Source organism: Capsaspora owczarzaki (assembly GCF_000151315.2).
Source record: "Capsaspora owczarzaki ATCC 30864 unplaced genomic scaffold supercont2.1, whole genome shotgun sequence".
Classification (NCBI taxonomy): Eukaryota; class Filasterea; order Ministeriida; family Capsasporidae; genus Capsaspora; species Capsaspora owczarzaki.
Window position 1 is genome coordinate 1,562,541 of NW_011887292.1, and position 16,072 is coordinate 1,578,612.

Here is a 16,072-nt window from a genome sequence, read left to right on the forward strand (position 1 = left end):
GGCAGCTACAAGCAGGGCGCTCGCCGCGGCGACGCAGCCTCGCCACAGCCACGCGATCATTCGCAACAGTCACAGGGTGGCGAGCGCCGCCGCCGAGATGGTGCCGCTGTGAGCCCTGCGCCACGCGACGGTTCCCGCCGCAACGCAGCTCCTCGCACCACTTCGCCACCCGCAGACGCCGCCGCAGCCACTGCCGCTGCCACTGACGCGTCGAGCGACAAGAAGTCTGCCACCGAAGCACCCGCCGCCACTCCCGCCGCCGCCGCCGCCCCAGCCACTGCTGCTGCTGCCGCCGCCGCGCCTGCCACTCAAGCACCGACTGCACGAAAGGGTGCCGCTGCTGCCGCCACCAACACCACCGGTGTTGTTCACAACCCCATCGCGATCAACGCCAAGGCACCTGCCTCCACCAACGTGTGGTCTGCCAAGGGCGCATCTTTCGCATCGGTTGTGGGCAAGGAGTCGCGTGAGGCTGCTGCCAAGGAGGCTGCCGCAAAAGAAGCTGCCGCCAAGGAGGCCGCCGCCAAGGCCGCTGCTGCTGCTGCTGCCGCCGCCGCCGCTGAGGAGCAAAAGAAGCAACTCGAGGCGCAAGAGGCCCAAAAGCAAGCAGCTGCCCAGCAGCAAAAGCAAGAAAAGCAGGAAAAGCAAGACAAGGAGAAGCAAGAAAAGCAAGACAAGCACGAAAAGCGCGACAAGACACACAAGCAAAAGCAGACACAAGAATCCAAACCCGAAGCCGCCAAGTCGGCTGAGGCTGCCAAGCCCGCCGAGCCTGTCGCTACCCCTGCCGCCGCTGTTGCCGAGCAACCCACCACCACCACCACCACCACCGCCGCCGCCCCTGTCGCCGCTGCCGCCGCTGCCCCTGTCACCCCTACCCCCACCACCTCCACTGTCACCACCACCTCGACCGCCCCCGCCACCGCGTCCGTCGGCACCATTGGCCAAGCCAAGACTGCCCGCGCCTCGAACGTTCCCGCTCAGGCTGTCGTTCTCCCCTCTGCCAACCTTGCCAGCCTCGAGCTCCAGTTTGGCACCCTCAACTTTGGCTCGTTCGCCGACACCAAGCCCGCCGCCGCCGCGGCCACCACAGCCGCTCCCATCGCCGCTGCCGCTGCTGCTCCCGCCCCTGCTCCTGTGGCTGCCCCTGCCGTCGCTGTCGCCCCCGCGCAGCCTGCTGCCCCCGCCGCCCAGCCCCAGACTGCCGCCGCTGCCGTCTCCCCTTCCGCACCCGCTCGCCCCGACAACAAGCAGTCGCAGCAAGCCAGCCTCCAACACCAACAGGCTCCCCAGCAGCAGCAGCAACAGCAGGCTCAGCAGCAGCAGCAACAGCCGCAGCACCCTCACCACCAGCAACACCCCCACCACCACAACCAGTACCAGCGCAACGCCAACCAGTTTGTGCCCCAGGGCCAGCGTGGCGCCATGCCCCTCATCGCCCAGCCCCCAGGCGAGCAAGCCATCCCCGTGTCCTACATTATGGCTCCCTCTGTTGCTGGCTTCCCCCAACAGCAGTACGCCCAGTTCATGCAGCCCCAGCACCTCCAGGCCCAGCAGCAGCCCCAGCTGTCCCAGCAGCCCCAGCAACAGCAGCAGCCGCAGCAGCAGCAGCAACAGTCCCAGCAGGCTCAGCAGCAGCCGCAGGCGATCGGCCTGTCGCAGACCCAGCAGCCCATTTCTGGCGCCCAGCAAGTCCCTGCTGGCCAGCCCCAGCTCCAGGCCAACGCCATGTCTTCGCAAATGTACACTGATGGCATGGACATGAACGCCAACATGTTCTACACCAACTACCCCTTCGTCCCCCAGCCCTACTATATGAGCTCTGAGTTTGACAACAAGTACGACTTTGCCTCGATTGGCGCAACTGGCGCTTCTGGCCCCGCTGCCAACGGCGTCCAGCACCAGCAGCAGTTCTACCCCTACCCCTTCTACAACCAGTTCCAGCCCTACCAGGTCCCCTACATGAACGTCCCGTTCAACAAGGGCGGCCACGGCGGCCACGGCGGCCACCACCAGGGCGGCTCTGGCAAGGGCGGCAACTACCAGCAGGGCTATGGCAGCCACCACCAGCAGGGCCAGCAAGGCGGCCAGCAGGGCGGCCAGCAAGGCCAGGGCCAGAACGCTGGTCAGCAAGGCGGCCAGCAAGGCCAGCTCAGCGGTGCCGGCAACCAGCAAGGTGCCCAGTTCCAGCAAGGCGGCCAGCAGGGCCAGGGCCAGCAGGCTACCTCGCAGTCGCAGTCGCAGCAGCAACAGCAACAGCAGCAACAGCAGGCGCCCCAGCAGCAGCAAAACCAGAACGGGCTTGTCGGCTACCCCGCCCAGCCCCACCTCGGCTTCCAGGAGAGCTATGACATGAGCGGCATGATGGACTACAAGGGTGCTCCCCAGTTTGTCTCACCCGGCTTCATGGCCCACCCGCAGCAGGGCGGCATCCAGCAGGGTGGCTCTGGCAGCTACAACAAGTCGCGTGCCGGCTACTCTGGCGCGTACCAGAACCCCAGCTACGGCTCTCAAGGCCAGCCCGGTGCTCCCGCCCAGCAATCTGCTGGCGGTCAGTTTACTGGCTACGGCGGCCAGCAGCGTGGCAACAACACCTGGCAGCAGTAAAAACAAAACAAAAACAACACCAAGAGAAAAGTGTCATGCTTTCGACACGCCTTGTTTGGCATCCCTTGCACATCCTCTCAATTCAGGTTTTGTCTAAATATGTGTTTATGTGCATTTTTGAGAGGTCTATGTTTGACGAGCTTGTCAGGCAGGCTTTTGTTTTTGCTCATCTTTCTCTTTGCTGTTGCCGTCCTTTTCCCTCATCCTTTCTTCTTTTGGTACAATACAACTCGTTTATTATTAAGACATTGTTGATTCTTCAGATTTTAGAATACCGTACTCTCTTTTTTTTTCTTTTTTTTTTTGCTCGAGCATGTTTCTTCGATCTTTGTGCATTCTGTCGCTCGCTGTGCTAGTGGCCGGCTTTGCCACCGCCGAGCAGCCATTCACGCAGCCCTTCTACCGCACGTTGTCTGTGCAGAGCCCGCCGTTGACAGGTGGGTGACCAGGCTCGCTCGTGACTCGGGTGGCTGCTTGAGGGATCGAGAGCGAGAGCGGCACAAGCGGGTTCGACACGGACGAGTCTACCTTCGGGTCGCTCGCCCCGATGCCCGATTCTGAAGCTACAAACTCGTTGACACTGACTGTGCAATGCCGTACTTTTTGTTTTTTTGGCACATCTTGACGTGTTCTTCTTGTTCGAAACAGGCAACGACATTGTTGTTCTCCAGCACTTTTTGCAGCGGCTCGACACAGTCACCTCTCTGAACGTGACTGGGACGTACGACTACCCCACGATGACTGCCGTGCTCAAACTTCAGGCGACCGCTCGACTGTGCGTTTGTTGGTTTGGTGTCGTTGTTGCTGCCTTTGCTATCAACTTTTTTTTCGCGTCACGTCCTTCCGCTGCTCCGCTCACTCCTCTCTTTCTCCCTCTTGCATCGATCTGTTGATGCACGATTGTGTGCATTGCGCGATTTTTTGTAATTGAAGGAATGTGACCGGTGTCGTGGATCAGGCAACGGCTGATGCTGCTCTCGACATGCTCTCGCGCGATCACTATGTTGATGTTCAAGGTCCGCTGCCTGACGGATACCTGTACAAGGTAGGGTTGCATATGAGCAGAACGCCCCAGTACCACTTTCAGTTACGGCCATATCTGGTGGAATGCACCGCATCCCGTTCCGCTCTGCGAAGTTAAACCACCATGAGAGTAGTTAGTACTGCGGTGGGAGACCACGCGGGAATACTGCTTGTTGTAACTCTTTTTTTGTTTTTCGTTGGGCTTTTTTTTTTTTCTTTTCTTGAATTTGTGGGGCTTGTCCTGTGTGCCCTGACTCTGGTTTGCCTAGGTCGTTGTTCCCGTTCACTCCAACCGCTCCATCGAAATGATGGCCACGCTTTACGACAAGCGCGGTTTGTCAATCTTTACATTCCTGACTCGGTGAGATTTTTTTTTTTTTTTTTTTTTCCTTTTTGGCGTTTCTGAACGCAAACCTGGGACCTCAAGCTCACTTGTTTGATTCCAAAACAATCATAGTGCTGAAGGCCAAAATGATCCCAATACTGGGGCACCGTTGAATATGGTATGAGTCTGTCGTTGAACAACAACACACACAAACACGTACCGCATCTCTGATTTTTTATGCATTTTTCCTTTGCTCAACAGTTCAGCTCGGATGGCGCGACACCCACTGGCCTCATGTCCTTTGATTTGAATAGTACATTCTGAGCGAGGCTCGCATGATGGGGTTCACCGGTGTGCATTTTCTTGACCTTGCGTTTTTGTGAATGCGTTCAGGCCCCGAGGACGATCCGACCGAATACGGACCTTACCCCGTCAATCGCGCCGTGCTTGGTCTCGAAGGTAGGAGCCGTCGTCGTGTGTGTCGTTTGTAGAAGACCTGGCGCTGCTGCTCACTTTTTCAATTCCACCCCCCCCTCTTCGCTCCGCCGCCAGGAAACGCCGCTTGGCTGTTGCCCAACCTTCGAAATGGCATTCTTATGCACACTGGCGAGTGGCCCAACTGGAACACCAGCATGCCAATGCCCAACTCGCACGGCTGTATCCATAGTTGGCCTCAGAGCATTTACACGGTCTGGCAGAAGCTTGTTGCACTTGGTGTCGTTGTTCATCCCAACACGAATGGCCAACTTCCGTACCCCTACAAGCCGCAGGTGAGTTGCATTGAACTTTCTGTCGAGGTGCTGGTTGCGGGGTGCGCGACGCTTTGCTCTGACGTTGTATTTTTGATTCGTGTTTATTCCTCAGGGTCTTCTCGTTGTCCAGCAGATTGACTGAGGATGTTCAGAAAGACGCAGGGACGTGTATGGCAACCTCGAGACTGAGTGAGACATCCGTCTGTGAAAAACAAAAAACAAAAAACAAAAAAAAAAACAAAAAAAAGAAATACACTCCGCCCAAAATCCACCGAAAAACCTGTGTGATCAACATTCAACCAGCCAGCCAGGCTTGCACTGCTTGACTAATCTAACTAGCTTCCAATAATTCGAAATACTATTGATCGGGGAGACGCGCATGTACCAAAATCAATGTCGAAATTCACGCAGAAAAGCAGAACGCTCCTTCCGCTCACAACTCATCAGAGTGGCGCAACAAGTTGGTGACAAGTGGCAAACGAGCAAGACCATCGTTGAGCGAGTCGAGTGACCGCAGCGACGAAATCCAGCGCGCAGGGATGGCCTCAATGCCTTGGCTCGCACCAAAGATCATGCCAATCACCATGCCGCGCGATGCAGCATCGCCACCAAGAAGGGCGTTGGCAATCAGAGCCTCTTCCAAGTTCTTGGAGCGCAAAACGAGGTAGATGGCAGCGGGCAGAGCGGCTTCGGTGGCACCAGACTTGGAGATCATGAGCAAGGAACGCGCGTTCATCTTGGTCTTTGGGCGGTTTCGGAGCTTGCTCTCACGCGCGTTGCGCTCCTCCTCTGTCTCAATCCGCTTTGCGCTGGATGAATCGGCACTCGAGTCCTTGCCCTGAACATCAAAGTTGTTTTCCTCGACGAGAATGTACGTGATGGCTTCCTCGTTCAGCATAATGGTGTCGTGTTCCTCGATCTTGGGATGCGTGTAGCCATCCTCTTCGGCAATGTCCGCATGGTCGAAGGAGATGTGGTTGCTTTGGGCAGTTGCGGCCTTGGTTGCGGCCTTGCGAGCGTACGAAATCCAGCGCGCCAGACGAACAGCACCATCGTCGTAGTCGTCGTCCTTGGTGCTGTCGCCAGTCACGTGGAGTGAAGGGTTGGTCTTGAGACGACGGTTGCGTGCGTCCTGGTGCTGGGCCAGCATGAACTTGAGAACAGCATTGATGGCATCGTTGGGGGACTGGCGAATGTGAACAATGCGGTAAATCACGCGAGCAAGGAACTCTGCAGCATCGCGAGGATCCTCATTGTCATGCGTAGCATCCGACAGCAAGCGGGCCTTGGTCGCCAGAACAGTTTCGTCAGACTCAACACCGACCAGAGGGAGGAAGCGCAGACTCGCGTCCAGGGTGTTGCTGGTGCTTGGCGGTGCTGCTCCGTACGCCTGTCGGGCAGCCGAAGAGATGGCTGTCTGGATCGCAGGGACATTCAACTGGGAACTTCCACTTTCGTACTGCTTTTCGACTTCGGTCAACGTGGCGAGGACGACTTGGCCAACCTCGGTGAGATCGCCAGCAAACTTGCCTTCGTTCGTTTTCGACTTTTTGATGGAGGCAGCGAACTCTCGGATTGTCTTTGGGAAGGCCGACCGGATCTTGTTTGACTGGTACTCGCCTTGGGTTGACAGCGCAAGTGCGTCGCCAACGAACGCACCCAGGAGCGCAGCACGGATGCGTTCGGGAGCTGCTGGGCTTGCTGCCGCAGGAGCAACGTTCCAGGCAAGCGTCGCAAGCAGCGCGACTGCCGCCACTGAGAGGATGAGCTTTGTGGACCTCATTGAGCTTTTCGGGGTCCCTCTATCGATGAGAGTGGCGACATGATGGTGAGTGCAGATGCATTGAGGTAGCAAGAGGAGAACTAGCGCATTGCGAGCTCCGTCAGCGCGCTTCACACCGCCCCATTTCAATCAGCTGTCGACGAGCATCCTACACTTGGATTGCATAGCAAACGAGTGGTGCTCACAGATCGCCGACACCACCACGCACACACTCGTGTATCGATGGGTTGAAGGGCGTGAGCTGCGAAGAATCTGCGCGCCTTTTTTTTTTTTTTTTTTCCCTGCTTGTCCCATTCCTCACTTCTGTTTGGTCGCTCTTCTCTTGCGCTGCCGTTCCCACCACTGGGACGGAACGAGCACACATGTACACACGATCAACGCAATCAAACGCAATCAAACACAAAAGCTGCTGTCTTCGAAACACAATCGGTTTGAGTCAAGGTTCAATGCAAAGTCGTTGCTCTCAAGTGAGCTGCCACGTCAGTCAGTCAAGTCAGTCAGTCGAGAACTCACAGTGCAACCAAAAGTACAAAAAAAGAGAAATGAACATTACATTCTGAGAAGCAGATAGTGTATATTACAAGAACACTCAAACAGAGCAAACCCATTTGGAATCAAAACGAAAAAAAAAAAAAAAAAAAAAAAAGCGACGATTTGCTCAGGAAGCAAACACAACGGCTCGACCACTGCTATTCCCGCCCATCACAGCATCGCGACTAGGATGCACTGCAAGTCGCGACATGACAGAGCCCAGATACTCGTCCTGCAACGAAACGACTCGCGACGCCAAACCCGTTTTCTCAGCGAGGTGGAAGACCTGCACAACCGTGCAACGAAATTGAACAACATGCACCTCCATCCCGAGACACATCCCGGCGAAATTTCTTACTTCGATCTGACGAGGGTGATCCATGCTCCCGCAGACAAACGTGTCGTTGTGCTTGGGATCCCACACAGCATGGAAGGTGGAGAGCCAACGGCCCGTCTGGTTATTGTGCGCCAGTTCGTGACAAGCTGGTTGTTGAGCAGGTGCGACGAGCTGGACGTTGTTGTAAATGCGCAAATGGTGGTCGAGACTTGTTGTCAAAAGGCGATCGCCATGGGGAGAGAAGAAGGCAGACGTCACAGACAGCCGCGATTCGTCGAGGGCCAGCAGTGCCGAAGCCTTTTTGCCGCTGAGCTTGCGCACGTCCCAGATGCGCACGGCGGCATCCACGCCGGACGTGACAAAATAATTGCTGTTGGCTGGATTGAACTGTATGGTGTTGGCCTTCTTGGTGTGGAGCGTGTGCTGCCAGACAGGTTTGTAAGTTCGGAACGGCGATGACAACTCGGCCGCAGCAGACTCCACCTGCCTCGAAGTCGATCGCCTGTTGGGAGAAGGTAGACCCGAGCCTGCAGACGCTCGAGTGTCAATCAAAAAGCCAGATCCGTCGGACGAACAGCCCAAAAAGGTGCCGTTCTGGCTGGGGTGCGGATCGAGATACTGGATGGTGTGATCGTCGTCTTCCCAGTCCAGGGCAAACACTTCGTCAAAGTGCTCCGAAGCCATATCAAGTCGCCGCACGGTGCCGTCGTAACTGGCAGTAATCATGGTCGAGCCACCCGACCCCAAAAAAGCAATCGACGAGACCGACTTTTGGTGCGGCTGAAAGACATAAATGCCTTCGTTCGGGGCATCCTCCTCCTCCTCATCATCACCACCAGACCCGCTGACAGCCTGACTGATGGTTGGAGAGGGCAGTGTAGACTCTTGAGCTTGGCTTTGGAGGAGCTCTCCAGGGTTGCGCAAACGCAACGGAGCGCGCTCGGCTTGCGATTCAGCTTCAGCCACCTCGGAGTCAGCAGACGAGGACGACACTGATGATGTTGGCTTGGTCGAGCCACTCCATGGGTAATCGACGTCCCAGAAGGCCACGCGGCCCCAATAGTCGCCAGCAGCAGCAATTAATCGAGAGTGCATTGGGTGGAAGCGCACATGCATGATGCGGTCGGGCACGACTTTGGCCAAGCGATGAAAGCCCATGCGCAGCGACGAGTATGTCTGCACAATGCTGCTGGCTGCTTTGCCGGAGCGCACTGGAGGCGGTGTGCTTTGATAGACGGCCAGCTCGTCGAGGATTGCGCGACCGATGGACGCAGGGACATTCAGCGACCGCGCGGGCAACATGCTGCTCGCCCAGCGGTGACGGAAGTGCTCCTCAGATAGCGCTGGCTCGACTGGGACTCGCTCGGCAGCTTGGGCGCTGGTCGGATCGGCTGCGATTGCCAAGCGCGCAGACCTGCGTGTCGGGGTATTCGTATTCGGCTCTTGCTGCGCTTTTCGACGCGCCAAGCTCGCAGATGCACTGCCCTTGATGATACTTGGGGATGGACTGCTCTTGCCAGCACTTGCCGTCAGACCGAGATCGCTTCGAGCCTGTCACCCCCCCGCCCACAAGCAAAGTGCGAGCAAGCGGCGTGCATGAGTTGGTTTTCCCGCGCAAACCTTTCGACAAACCTTTCGCACGACACCCTCGAAGCGTCGCTGCTTCATCGTACCGTTGTCAGCTGCAGCGCAGCAAGCATGGCATGGTTTTTGCGCACATTGTCCAGACGCTGGCGCTCGTAGTCGGACAGCACGCTGCCACGAGACGCGCCCGCGAGTGCGGCGTTGTCTTGATTTTCCCGCCACGGACTCTGCTGCTGCTGCTCAGTCATGTCGTCGCCGTTGTCCTGCTCGCTCGCTGCATCGTCCGGATCGATCGACGCACTCGATTCACGCACTCGCTTCAGATCTGGCGAGGCGGTCTCTGGGGGCTCGGACAGGGTTCGCTTGACCATGCTGCAAATCGCGCAATTCAAGCAACCCTGAAACAAAAGAACGACTGACTGATTTCGACATCGAAGAAGCTTTTGATCACAAAAAACGAAACACAAAGTATTGCAGTGCCAAAAGAGAGGTGCAATCATTTTTGATTGGGCAAAATCACAGCATCGTCTAGAAAAGAAAAGCGAATGGAATCAATCCAACCAACCTTGTTTTTTTTTTTTTGGTTAGTGCTTGCGTGCCTTTTTGTTCTTATGCGCGGGTGCCGGCTCTTTGGTCTCTTGGTCTGGCGGAGTGGTTTCGAGTCGCTCCTTCAGATGCGAGATGTAGTTGTGCAAGATGGTGCGTTCGCCAATGCGAACACGAAGGGCCATTTTCTGGCGATGGGTCAGATCCGATTCTTTGAGACGCTCCTCGTCCTCCTGTGCGCGAGAAATGTTCAGAGACAATTCAAAAGAGGCAAAATCAGGACACAGCCTAATGCTCAAGAGATAGACAAACAAACAAACAAACAACAGCGGCAACAACTGTTAAAAAAAAAACAACAACCCTGACTTACCTCGCGCGTGGTGGTGTACTCTTCTGCGCGCTTTTGCCCAAACGCCAAGAGAGTCTCAGAGACCTTCCGGCGACACTTGTTGACAAGCGTGGCGAGGAAGCTGCGGATTTCATCTTCGTCGTCCAGGGCACGGAGTGCGCGAACTTGTTTGGGACTTTGGAACAGCAGGGCGATGGAAGCTTCAAGCTCTTGAGGCGGCAGCGCATCTGCTGGAATGTGGAATTCACTGAAATTAAAGAAATCGGAATAAATGAGGCGGGATGCGAAGCCGAAAACCCAACAAATAACCAAACTAGCAACCAATCGAGAAGCAGCCCTTACGGCAACCAGCAACCAATCTCTTCGAGGGCCTCCATGGCTTCTTCCATAAAGCTGCAGGACTCGAAGCGCTCCTCCAGCATCTCGACGGGAATATCGACCGAGTTGTGCTCGTTGACGTCGTCAATGAAGCCATACTTGCGGAGCAACTCAGAGTTAGACAAGTCGCCGTACGTATTGTACTAGCCGTTGGGCATGATGGATACACGCATGAGGAAAACCAAATCCAGGGAGAATGTGAGGAAAACAAGCCTGAGATAGTTCAGCGTCATCTCAATCGGCCATGTCTACGTACCAGTTCGTGACCAGCAGCACATGGCTCAATGCATGACATGGCAAGTGTGGTCTTTCCATAAAACAAGCGAGCCTGGTCAAGTGGGATTGCATCCGTCAGTCAAGTAGATTGCGGTCAACTACCAAAACCCTCAACAAAACGCCTACATTGTTGCAGCCAGTCTTGTGATCCAGCATGTCAGCCAATGGCACCATGGCAATCTTCTCCATGCGTTTCTGGCGTTTCTGGCTGCAGCATTCATTGTTGGCGTCTCCGTCGCAGCAGTCCTCCTCTTCATCATCATCTTCGTCATCATCATCTTCGTCGTCGTCTTCGGAGAAGCTGTACGCCATGATAACAGAAGCCACGCGATGGTACAATGCCATGTTATGCACCTTCAGGTCAAAGTGCGTTGGGTGCAGCTACAAATCGACAAGTCGATTGTCAGTGTTGAGCCATTTTTCAGCACATCAAACGCAAGCACAGTGGCGAAACAAACCTTCATGAAAGGGACAATTTGCTCCGTGAAAATCGTCTCGGCGTCTTCTTTGCCAAGGTGCGCTACACAACCCCCCCAATACAAAATAAGTGAGCAAAAGCCGAGAACTAAAAAAACTAAGCTGCTTCTGTCAGCGTACAAAGAGTGGAGGTGCCTTCCAGGAGCTCGAGATCGTCGTCATTCCAAAACATCGGTGTGTCCAGCGTCTCGGGCAGCAGGTCTGCATATGGCAAGAAGCGAGCGATTTGAAACCAAATGTTTCAAAATCGACGGTGAGCGACAATCGCTTTCGAGTCCCCCCCAAATGTTCTTTCAAAGTCCGTACCGAGGTATGGCCGCCAGAAGGAGTCCTTGTTGGTGATCTCGTACATCATTGCAACGACGAGCGGCATCCATCCAACAAGCGCACAGGCCTCCTTTTTGTTTTCCAGCAGGAGCTCTGCGATGGACGACGTCGACGCGCTCAGCAGCAGTTTGCGCGGGATGGAGAAGAGCTCCTCCTCCTTCTACACGATCGCGCACACACACAAGCCCACAAGCCCACAAGTCCACAAGCCCACAATGTCAAAACCAAGTGAGTGAAAGCCGAGGCGGAAAGCTGCTTCTGCTGCTGCCGGTCCAAGGTCCTCGTGGCTGTCTGTTGGCTTACATCGAAGCCGGCCTCGGCAGACGCGATGACGCGACGGTGCAGCACCTGAGTGCGCGAGTCTGCGTTGAATGCTGCAGTTGCCTGCAGGGTCAGTTTGGGAGACACGGTCGCGCCGTTCGCTCGCAGCCACGCGATGAAGCGGTCGCCAACCGGATCGTCCACACGCTGCTGCTCAGCCATTTTGTACGACTGTAGTTGCAAAGAAGAGTGAAATAAAACAAGAAATGTCATCAGATCAGTATCGAATTCAAACTGAGCCAAACATTTGCATACGTGTCAAAGTCTGAGAATTCACGCCTCCTTCCATTTCAAGAGATTGTCCAGTCTCTCTGTTTTCCCACTCTTTCATTCTCTTCTCTCTCTTCTCTCTCCTCTCTCTTTGCAATGGGTCGCGAGGACTACGAGTCAGGCCCGCTGATTGGATCGTCTGCCGGCTCCTCGGCTGCATCGCAGTCGTGGGCTGGGCGCATGCTGGCCAAGCGGCGCGTGCGGCTGCTGCTGGTCGCACTCGTGATTGCGGCGATTGTCGCCATTGCTGTCGGAGTTGCCGTCAAGAACAGCGACGACAGCAACCACGGCGGTGCTCCACGCACAGGCACTGCGTTCGGATTCCAGGACATGTTCAATGGGAACTTTAGCGTGGCGCGAGTGACGCCGACCTGGTCGACCGACGCCGACAACGCGGCCAAGTTCACCTACCTCGCCCCGCGCACGGGCGACATTGCGCAGTACGATGCGCTGACTGGCGCCACGACCACCCTGCTCGCGGCAGACGCGTTCGCTGCGCAGGGATTTGCCTTTGGCGACTACCTGCTCTCTGGGAATGGATCCGCCGCGCTCCTGATCTCCAACACAACCAAGGTCTACCGTCACACGTTCAACGCAAGCTACACGCTGGTCGACATGACCACGCAGACGCTCGTCCGTCCGTTTGTGCTCGAGGACCCGGACATCCAGCTGGCCGTCTGGGCGCCGACGGGTGCTGGGATTGCCTACGTCAAGAGCAACAATCTGTACGTGGTCGATGCGGCTGCAGGCGCGACGCCAACCCAAATCACCACGTCAGGCACGACAGATGGCACGTTTGTGCACGGTATTCCGGACTGGGTCTACGAGGAAGAGGTGCTCGCAAGCAACTCGGCGCTGTGGTGGTCGCCAGGAGGCTCGTCCATTGCCTTCATGTCGTTCAACGACACCCAAGTCCCGTTCTACACCTTCCCCCGCTACCCTCTGACGCCGAGCAACCCATACACCGAGCTCGAGTCCTTCCGCTACCCGAAGGCTGGATTCAACAACCCCACGGTGGCCCTTTCCGTTTTTGTCCGCGCGACCCAAGAGCTGCTCGTCCTCGACCTTGCGTCTGGACTCATCCCGGACCCGGCCACGACCGACTTCCTCCTGACCCAGATTACCTGGATTAGCGACACCCTCCTCACAGTCCGCCAAATGCCGCGCATCCAGCAAGAGTCGGTTCTGCTTGTTTGCGATATTTCAGCCGCGAACGCCAGCGTCGTTCCTTGCGCAACCGCCACCCACCAGCAAAGCACCACTGGCTGGCTCGAGACGTATGCCGGGTCGCTCCACTTCCTTCCCTTCTCGGGCCAAGGCGCCGTCACCGCCCTCGACATTGTTGAAATCAACGGCTTCCCCACATTGGCCGAGTACAAGCTCACCTTCCCCTTGTCTGACACCCCCGCTGTGCCCACTGCAGTGACGGATGCCAACTGGGAGATTGTGTCCATCGACGCGATCGATACCACCTCGAGCAGCACCAGCTATCGTGTCTTTTTCACGGCTGTCGGTCGGCCTGAAGCTGCCGGCGCTGCCAACCCCAGCCAACATCACATTTACGTGTACGAGTCCTCATCTGGTGAGATTTCGTGCATCAGCTGCACCGTTGACAAGACGTGCACCTGGAATGCCGCGTCCTACGACATCCTGGCCAGCACGATTCTGCTGTCCTGCAACGGTCCGAACGCTCCCTACCAGACAGTGCGCTCGACCGCCAATCTGGAGACTCGCGTGTTTGTCGTCGAGGAAAACAAGCCGCTGAAGGCCGCGCTGGCTGCACTCGGCGACTATGCGCCACAGCGTCGTTTCTTTACCATCCCCGTCGGCGCTCCAGGTTGGTTTTCGTTGTTTTGTGGAGGTTGACGCTTTTGTCTGGTTTTGCACTCACTGCGACTCTTCCTGTTGCCAGACATGTTTGCCAATGTGCTGTATCCGCCCGGTTTCGAGTCGGACGGCTCGGTCAAGTATCCCGTGCTCTTTGACGTGTACGGCGGTCCATTCAGCCAAAAAGTCGTGAGCTCGTTCACCATGGGCTACCAGGCCTTCCTTGCGAGCTCTCTTGGATATATTGTCGTCAGTGTGGATGGCCGAGGCACTGGCGGCCGCGGCGTTGCGTAAGTTTCTGATGATGGAAATTATGTTAGGTTTCTGTTGTTCTAAGGTTTTATTCGAACGTTTTTTTGTTGATGTGAAATACTCCCACAAAGGTATCGCAACGCTGTCTATCGTCAACTGGGTCATGTTGAAACCATTGATCAAATCGCCGCAGCTCAGTAAGTGCACTCCTTTTGGTTACATTTTTTGTTTTGCATCAAAAGCACATTGCTACCGTTCACAGCAACTAATGTATTCTCCTGACTATTTTGCGCTCTGCAGATACTTCCAAACGCTACCTTACGTCGACAAGGACCGCATCGCAGTGTGGGGCTGGTCGTACGGCGGATTCATGACCTCCAGAATTGCGACTGCCGGCTCGGGCACCTTCAAAGTGGCCATGGCCGTCGCTCCTGTTATTGAGTGGGAAGAGTATGACTCGATCTACACCGAGCGGTACATGGACACGCCCCAGGGCAACCCTGCCGGCTACCAAGGAAGCTCTGTGCTCAACTCTGGCCTGGCGAACATTTCCAAACTCAAATACCTCGTTGTGCACGGTACCGGCGACGACAACGTCCACTTCCAAAACACGGCCGGCCTGGTGTCTGCGCTGACCGCAGGCTACATTGACTTCCAGGTTCAGTTCTACACCAACCGCGACCACAGCTTGAACGGTGGAGGCACTTCGCAGCACTTGTATCGTCTGTTGACCAACTTTTTGCAGCGGGGTCTTGATCGCAAGGAGCTTGTCGTGTAAATGGCAGATTTCTCAGTCAGACTGGCGAGAATAAAAGAAACAAAAACAAAAAAAAAAGATTCGCAAAGAACAAACAGACAAAAACGAGGACGGACGACAATGTAAAATAATGAGTATTGCAAGTTTTCGGTCAATACGAGAAAAGGCTATTCAAGGGGAACTGCGCCAAAGAAATAGAAGGAGGAAGAAAAAGGAAAGGAAAGGAACGAAAGGAGATTTGCGAAATTCCAATTTGGGGTTGCGTGTGTCAGTAATCTGTTCAAAGTTCTCCTGGGCATCGCCTGGCCGTCAAGTTGGCAACCAAAATGAACCAGCCGTGGCAACCGGTACGCATCGTGGTCGCGCAGTGTGGGTGTGGAAACATGCGATGCGGTCAAGATTCTCGGCGGTGTGCGGCTTCATCAAAAGCCAATGCAAGCGTCAAAAAAAGCAGATGGACTGGCAATGAAAACAAAGCCAAAAACAAGCAACACGTAGGTGTGCTCAATTGACCAGTTTCTCGGAGGAGAAAGCAGACGGGTAATGCAGCGCGTTCCTCCATGACTAGGAAACGCTGGGCAAGCAAATCACCCACTCGTGTCGAAAGAAAAGAAAAGAAGATAAAAGCGCGCAGTCTCAGCGGACTGAGCTATGATCGAACATGCCGCAGCAGTCCCACCCACCACTGAAAAAGGTGAGCTCTGGGAGTCTGGGAACGCTGAAAACCACCAATCGCTCCATTTCTCTTGTGCTCAGTTGGCAATGCTCGTTTGCAACCGAATCTCTTGAATCTCTTCATCGCGAGCCCACACAGAAACGGACATCATTTCTCCCCCTTGAAGTCAAACAAAAGACTTGGATTCGGTGGTAGGCCCTTCTGCCCGACCCCGCGCAATTGCTTTCGCATTGATCTCGACCAGATAAGCAAGTTGCAATCGAAATGGATCTCTTCGAATCAACGCGGCTCTGGCGGTTGTGATGCGCGGATCTTTCGCATCGTGTGAGACTCTTTTCTGCCAACAAAACAAGCGCAAGAACGCTTGCAGCAGGAGCAAATCAAGGGGGCCACCGAATGTTTGCGCGGGTCGGATTCTGGCAGACGTTCTTTTGCAGATGCACGTCCCTCCTGGTGGAAGGTCGATGCACGAGCGAGGTTGGAAAACCTGATGGCCAGCCACCCAAAACGAGAAAAAAAATTGTTCGACAAAAGCGGGAAAAGCGCCGTCTCTGCAGCAAGTGCTCCATCGAGATCACAAGCAACACGAACAAACGAGCACCTTCAAAGCCAAACATGGAAAAAAGCACGGGGAGATGGAAGGCGGGTGGAGAACTGTTTCAGGATCTCAGACG

At 55.5% G+C, this 16,072-nt stretch overlaps 5 protein-coding genes across 6 annotated transcripts; 2 read left to right on the top strand and 3 right to left on the bottom strand.

The window, feature by feature from the left end:
- Positions 1-69: 69 nt before the first annotated feature.
- CAOG_00469 (hypothetical protein) lies at positions 70-4,849 on the top strand (the record flags this gene model as incomplete). 2 transcript variants are annotated; one of them, XM_004365283.2, is made up of 10 exons in its annotated part: positions 70-2,603; positions 2,920-3,044; positions 3,256-3,382; positions 3,541-3,652; positions 3,900-3,991; positions 4,088-4,133; positions 4,217-4,268; positions 4,349-4,414; positions 4,508-4,725; positions 4,820-4,849. In XM_004365283.2, coding segments are annotated over 10 exons (3,402 nt in total), but the record flags the coding sequence as incomplete, so codon positions are not given. The 2 variants fall into 2 exon arrangements, 1 of the variants encoding a protein (XP_004365340.2); XR_889817.1 differs by lacking the exons at positions 70-2,603; positions 2,920-3,044; positions 3,256-3,382; ... (5 more) ...; positions 4,508-4,725; positions 4,820-4,849 and adding an exon at positions 3,697-3,812.
- A 223-nt stretch (positions 4,850-5,072) lies between these two features.
- Positions 5,073-6,490, bottom strand: CAOG_00470 (hypothetical protein; the record flags this gene model as incomplete). The annotated part of the gene is made up of 1 exon (XM_004365284.2): positions 5,073-6,490. The coding sequence occupies one exon, from the start codon at positions 6,488-6,490 to the stop codon at positions 5,141-5,143; it is 1,350 nt and encodes a 449-aa protein (XP_004365341.1). The 3' UTR covers positions 5,073-5,140.
- A 646-nt stretch (positions 6,491-7,136) lies between these two features.
- On the bottom strand, positions 7,137-9,345 carry CAOG_00471 (WD repeat-containing protein 76). Its single transcript, XM_004365285.2, has 3 exons — positions 9,032-9,345; positions 7,380-8,909; positions 7,137-7,307 (listed from the first exon to the last, which is right to left on the bottom strand). The coding sequence occupies exons 1-3, from the start codon at positions 9,311-9,313 to the stop codon at positions 7,149-7,151; spliced, it is 1,971 nt and encodes a 656-aa protein (XP_004365342.1). The 5' UTR covers positions 9,314-9,345; the 3' UTR covers positions 7,137-7,148.
- Positions 9,346-9,373: 28 nt separating this feature from the next.
- On the bottom strand, positions 9,374-11,794 carry CAOG_00472 (hypothetical protein). The gene is made up of 9 exons (XM_004365286.2): positions 11,599-11,794; positions 11,275-11,455; positions 11,089-11,169; positions 10,950-11,011; positions 10,618-10,872; positions 10,472-10,543; positions 10,180-10,358; positions 9,859-10,084; positions 9,374-9,721 (listed from the first exon to the last, which is right to left on the bottom strand). Exons 1-9 carry the CDS (start codon positions 11,776-11,778, stop codon positions 9,527-9,529), a joined length of 1,431 nt encoding a protein of 476 aa, XP_004365343.1. The 5' UTR covers positions 11,779-11,794; the 3' UTR covers positions 9,374-9,526.
- A 124-nt stretch (positions 11,795-11,918) lies between these two features.
- CAOG_00473 (hypothetical protein) lies at positions 11,919-14,794 on the top strand. The gene is made up of 4 exons (XM_004365287.2): positions 11,919-13,723; positions 13,799-14,003; positions 14,097-14,162; positions 14,266-14,794. Exons 1-4 carry the CDS (start codon positions 11,983-11,985, stop codon positions 14,741-14,743), a joined length of 2,490 nt encoding a protein of 829 aa, XP_004365344.2. The 5' UTR covers positions 11,919-11,982; the 3' UTR covers positions 14,744-14,794.
- The last annotated feature ends 1,278 nt before the right edge of the window (positions 14,795-16,072 follow it).

What these genes read in the sequence shown, in the direction of transcription:
- CAOG_00472 (XM_004365286.2), bottom strand. Translation starts at nt 11,778, where the DNA reads ATGGCTGAGCAGCAGCGTGTGGACGATCCGGTTGGCGACCGCTTCATC. An exon ending in CTGCCGAGGCCGGCTTCGAT is followed by an intron (nt 11,456 to 11,598) that starts GTAAGCCAACAG and finishes GCGATCGTGTAG; the next exon opens with AAGGAGGAGGAGCTCTTCTC. An exon ending in GTGCTGCTGGTCACGAACTG is followed by an intron (nt 10,359 to 10,471) that starts GTACGTAGACAT and finishes CCCAACGGCTAG; the next exon opens with TACAATACGTACGGCGACTT.
- CAOG_00471 (XM_004365285.2), bottom strand. Translation starts at nt 9,313, where the DNA reads ATGGTCAAGCGAACCCTGTCCGAGCCCCCAGAGACCGCCTCGCCAGAT. An exon ending in CTGCGCTGCAGCTGACAACG is followed by an intron (nt 8,910 to 9,031) that starts GTACGATGAAGC and finishes GGGGGGTGACAG; the next exon opens with GCTCGAAGCGATCTCGGTCT. An exon ending in ATCACCCTCGTCAGATCGAA is followed by an intron (nt 7,308 to 7,379) that starts GTAAGAAATTTC and finishes ACGGTTGTGCAG; the next exon opens with GTCTTCCACCTCGCTGAGAA.
- CAOG_00473 (XM_004365287.2), top strand. Translation starts at nt 11,983, where the DNA reads ATGGGTCGCGAGGACTACGAGTCAGGCCCGCTGATTGGATCGTCTGCC. An exon ending in ACTGGCGGCCGCGGCGTTGC is followed by an intron (nt 14,004 to 14,096) that starts GTAAGTTTCTGA and finishes ACTCCCACAAAG; the next exon opens with GTATCGCAACGCTGTCTATC. An exon ending in GATCAAATCGCCGCAGCTCA is followed by an intron (nt 14,163 to 14,265) that starts GTAAGTGCACTC and finishes TGCGCTCTGCAG; the next exon opens with ATACTTCCAAACGCTACCTT.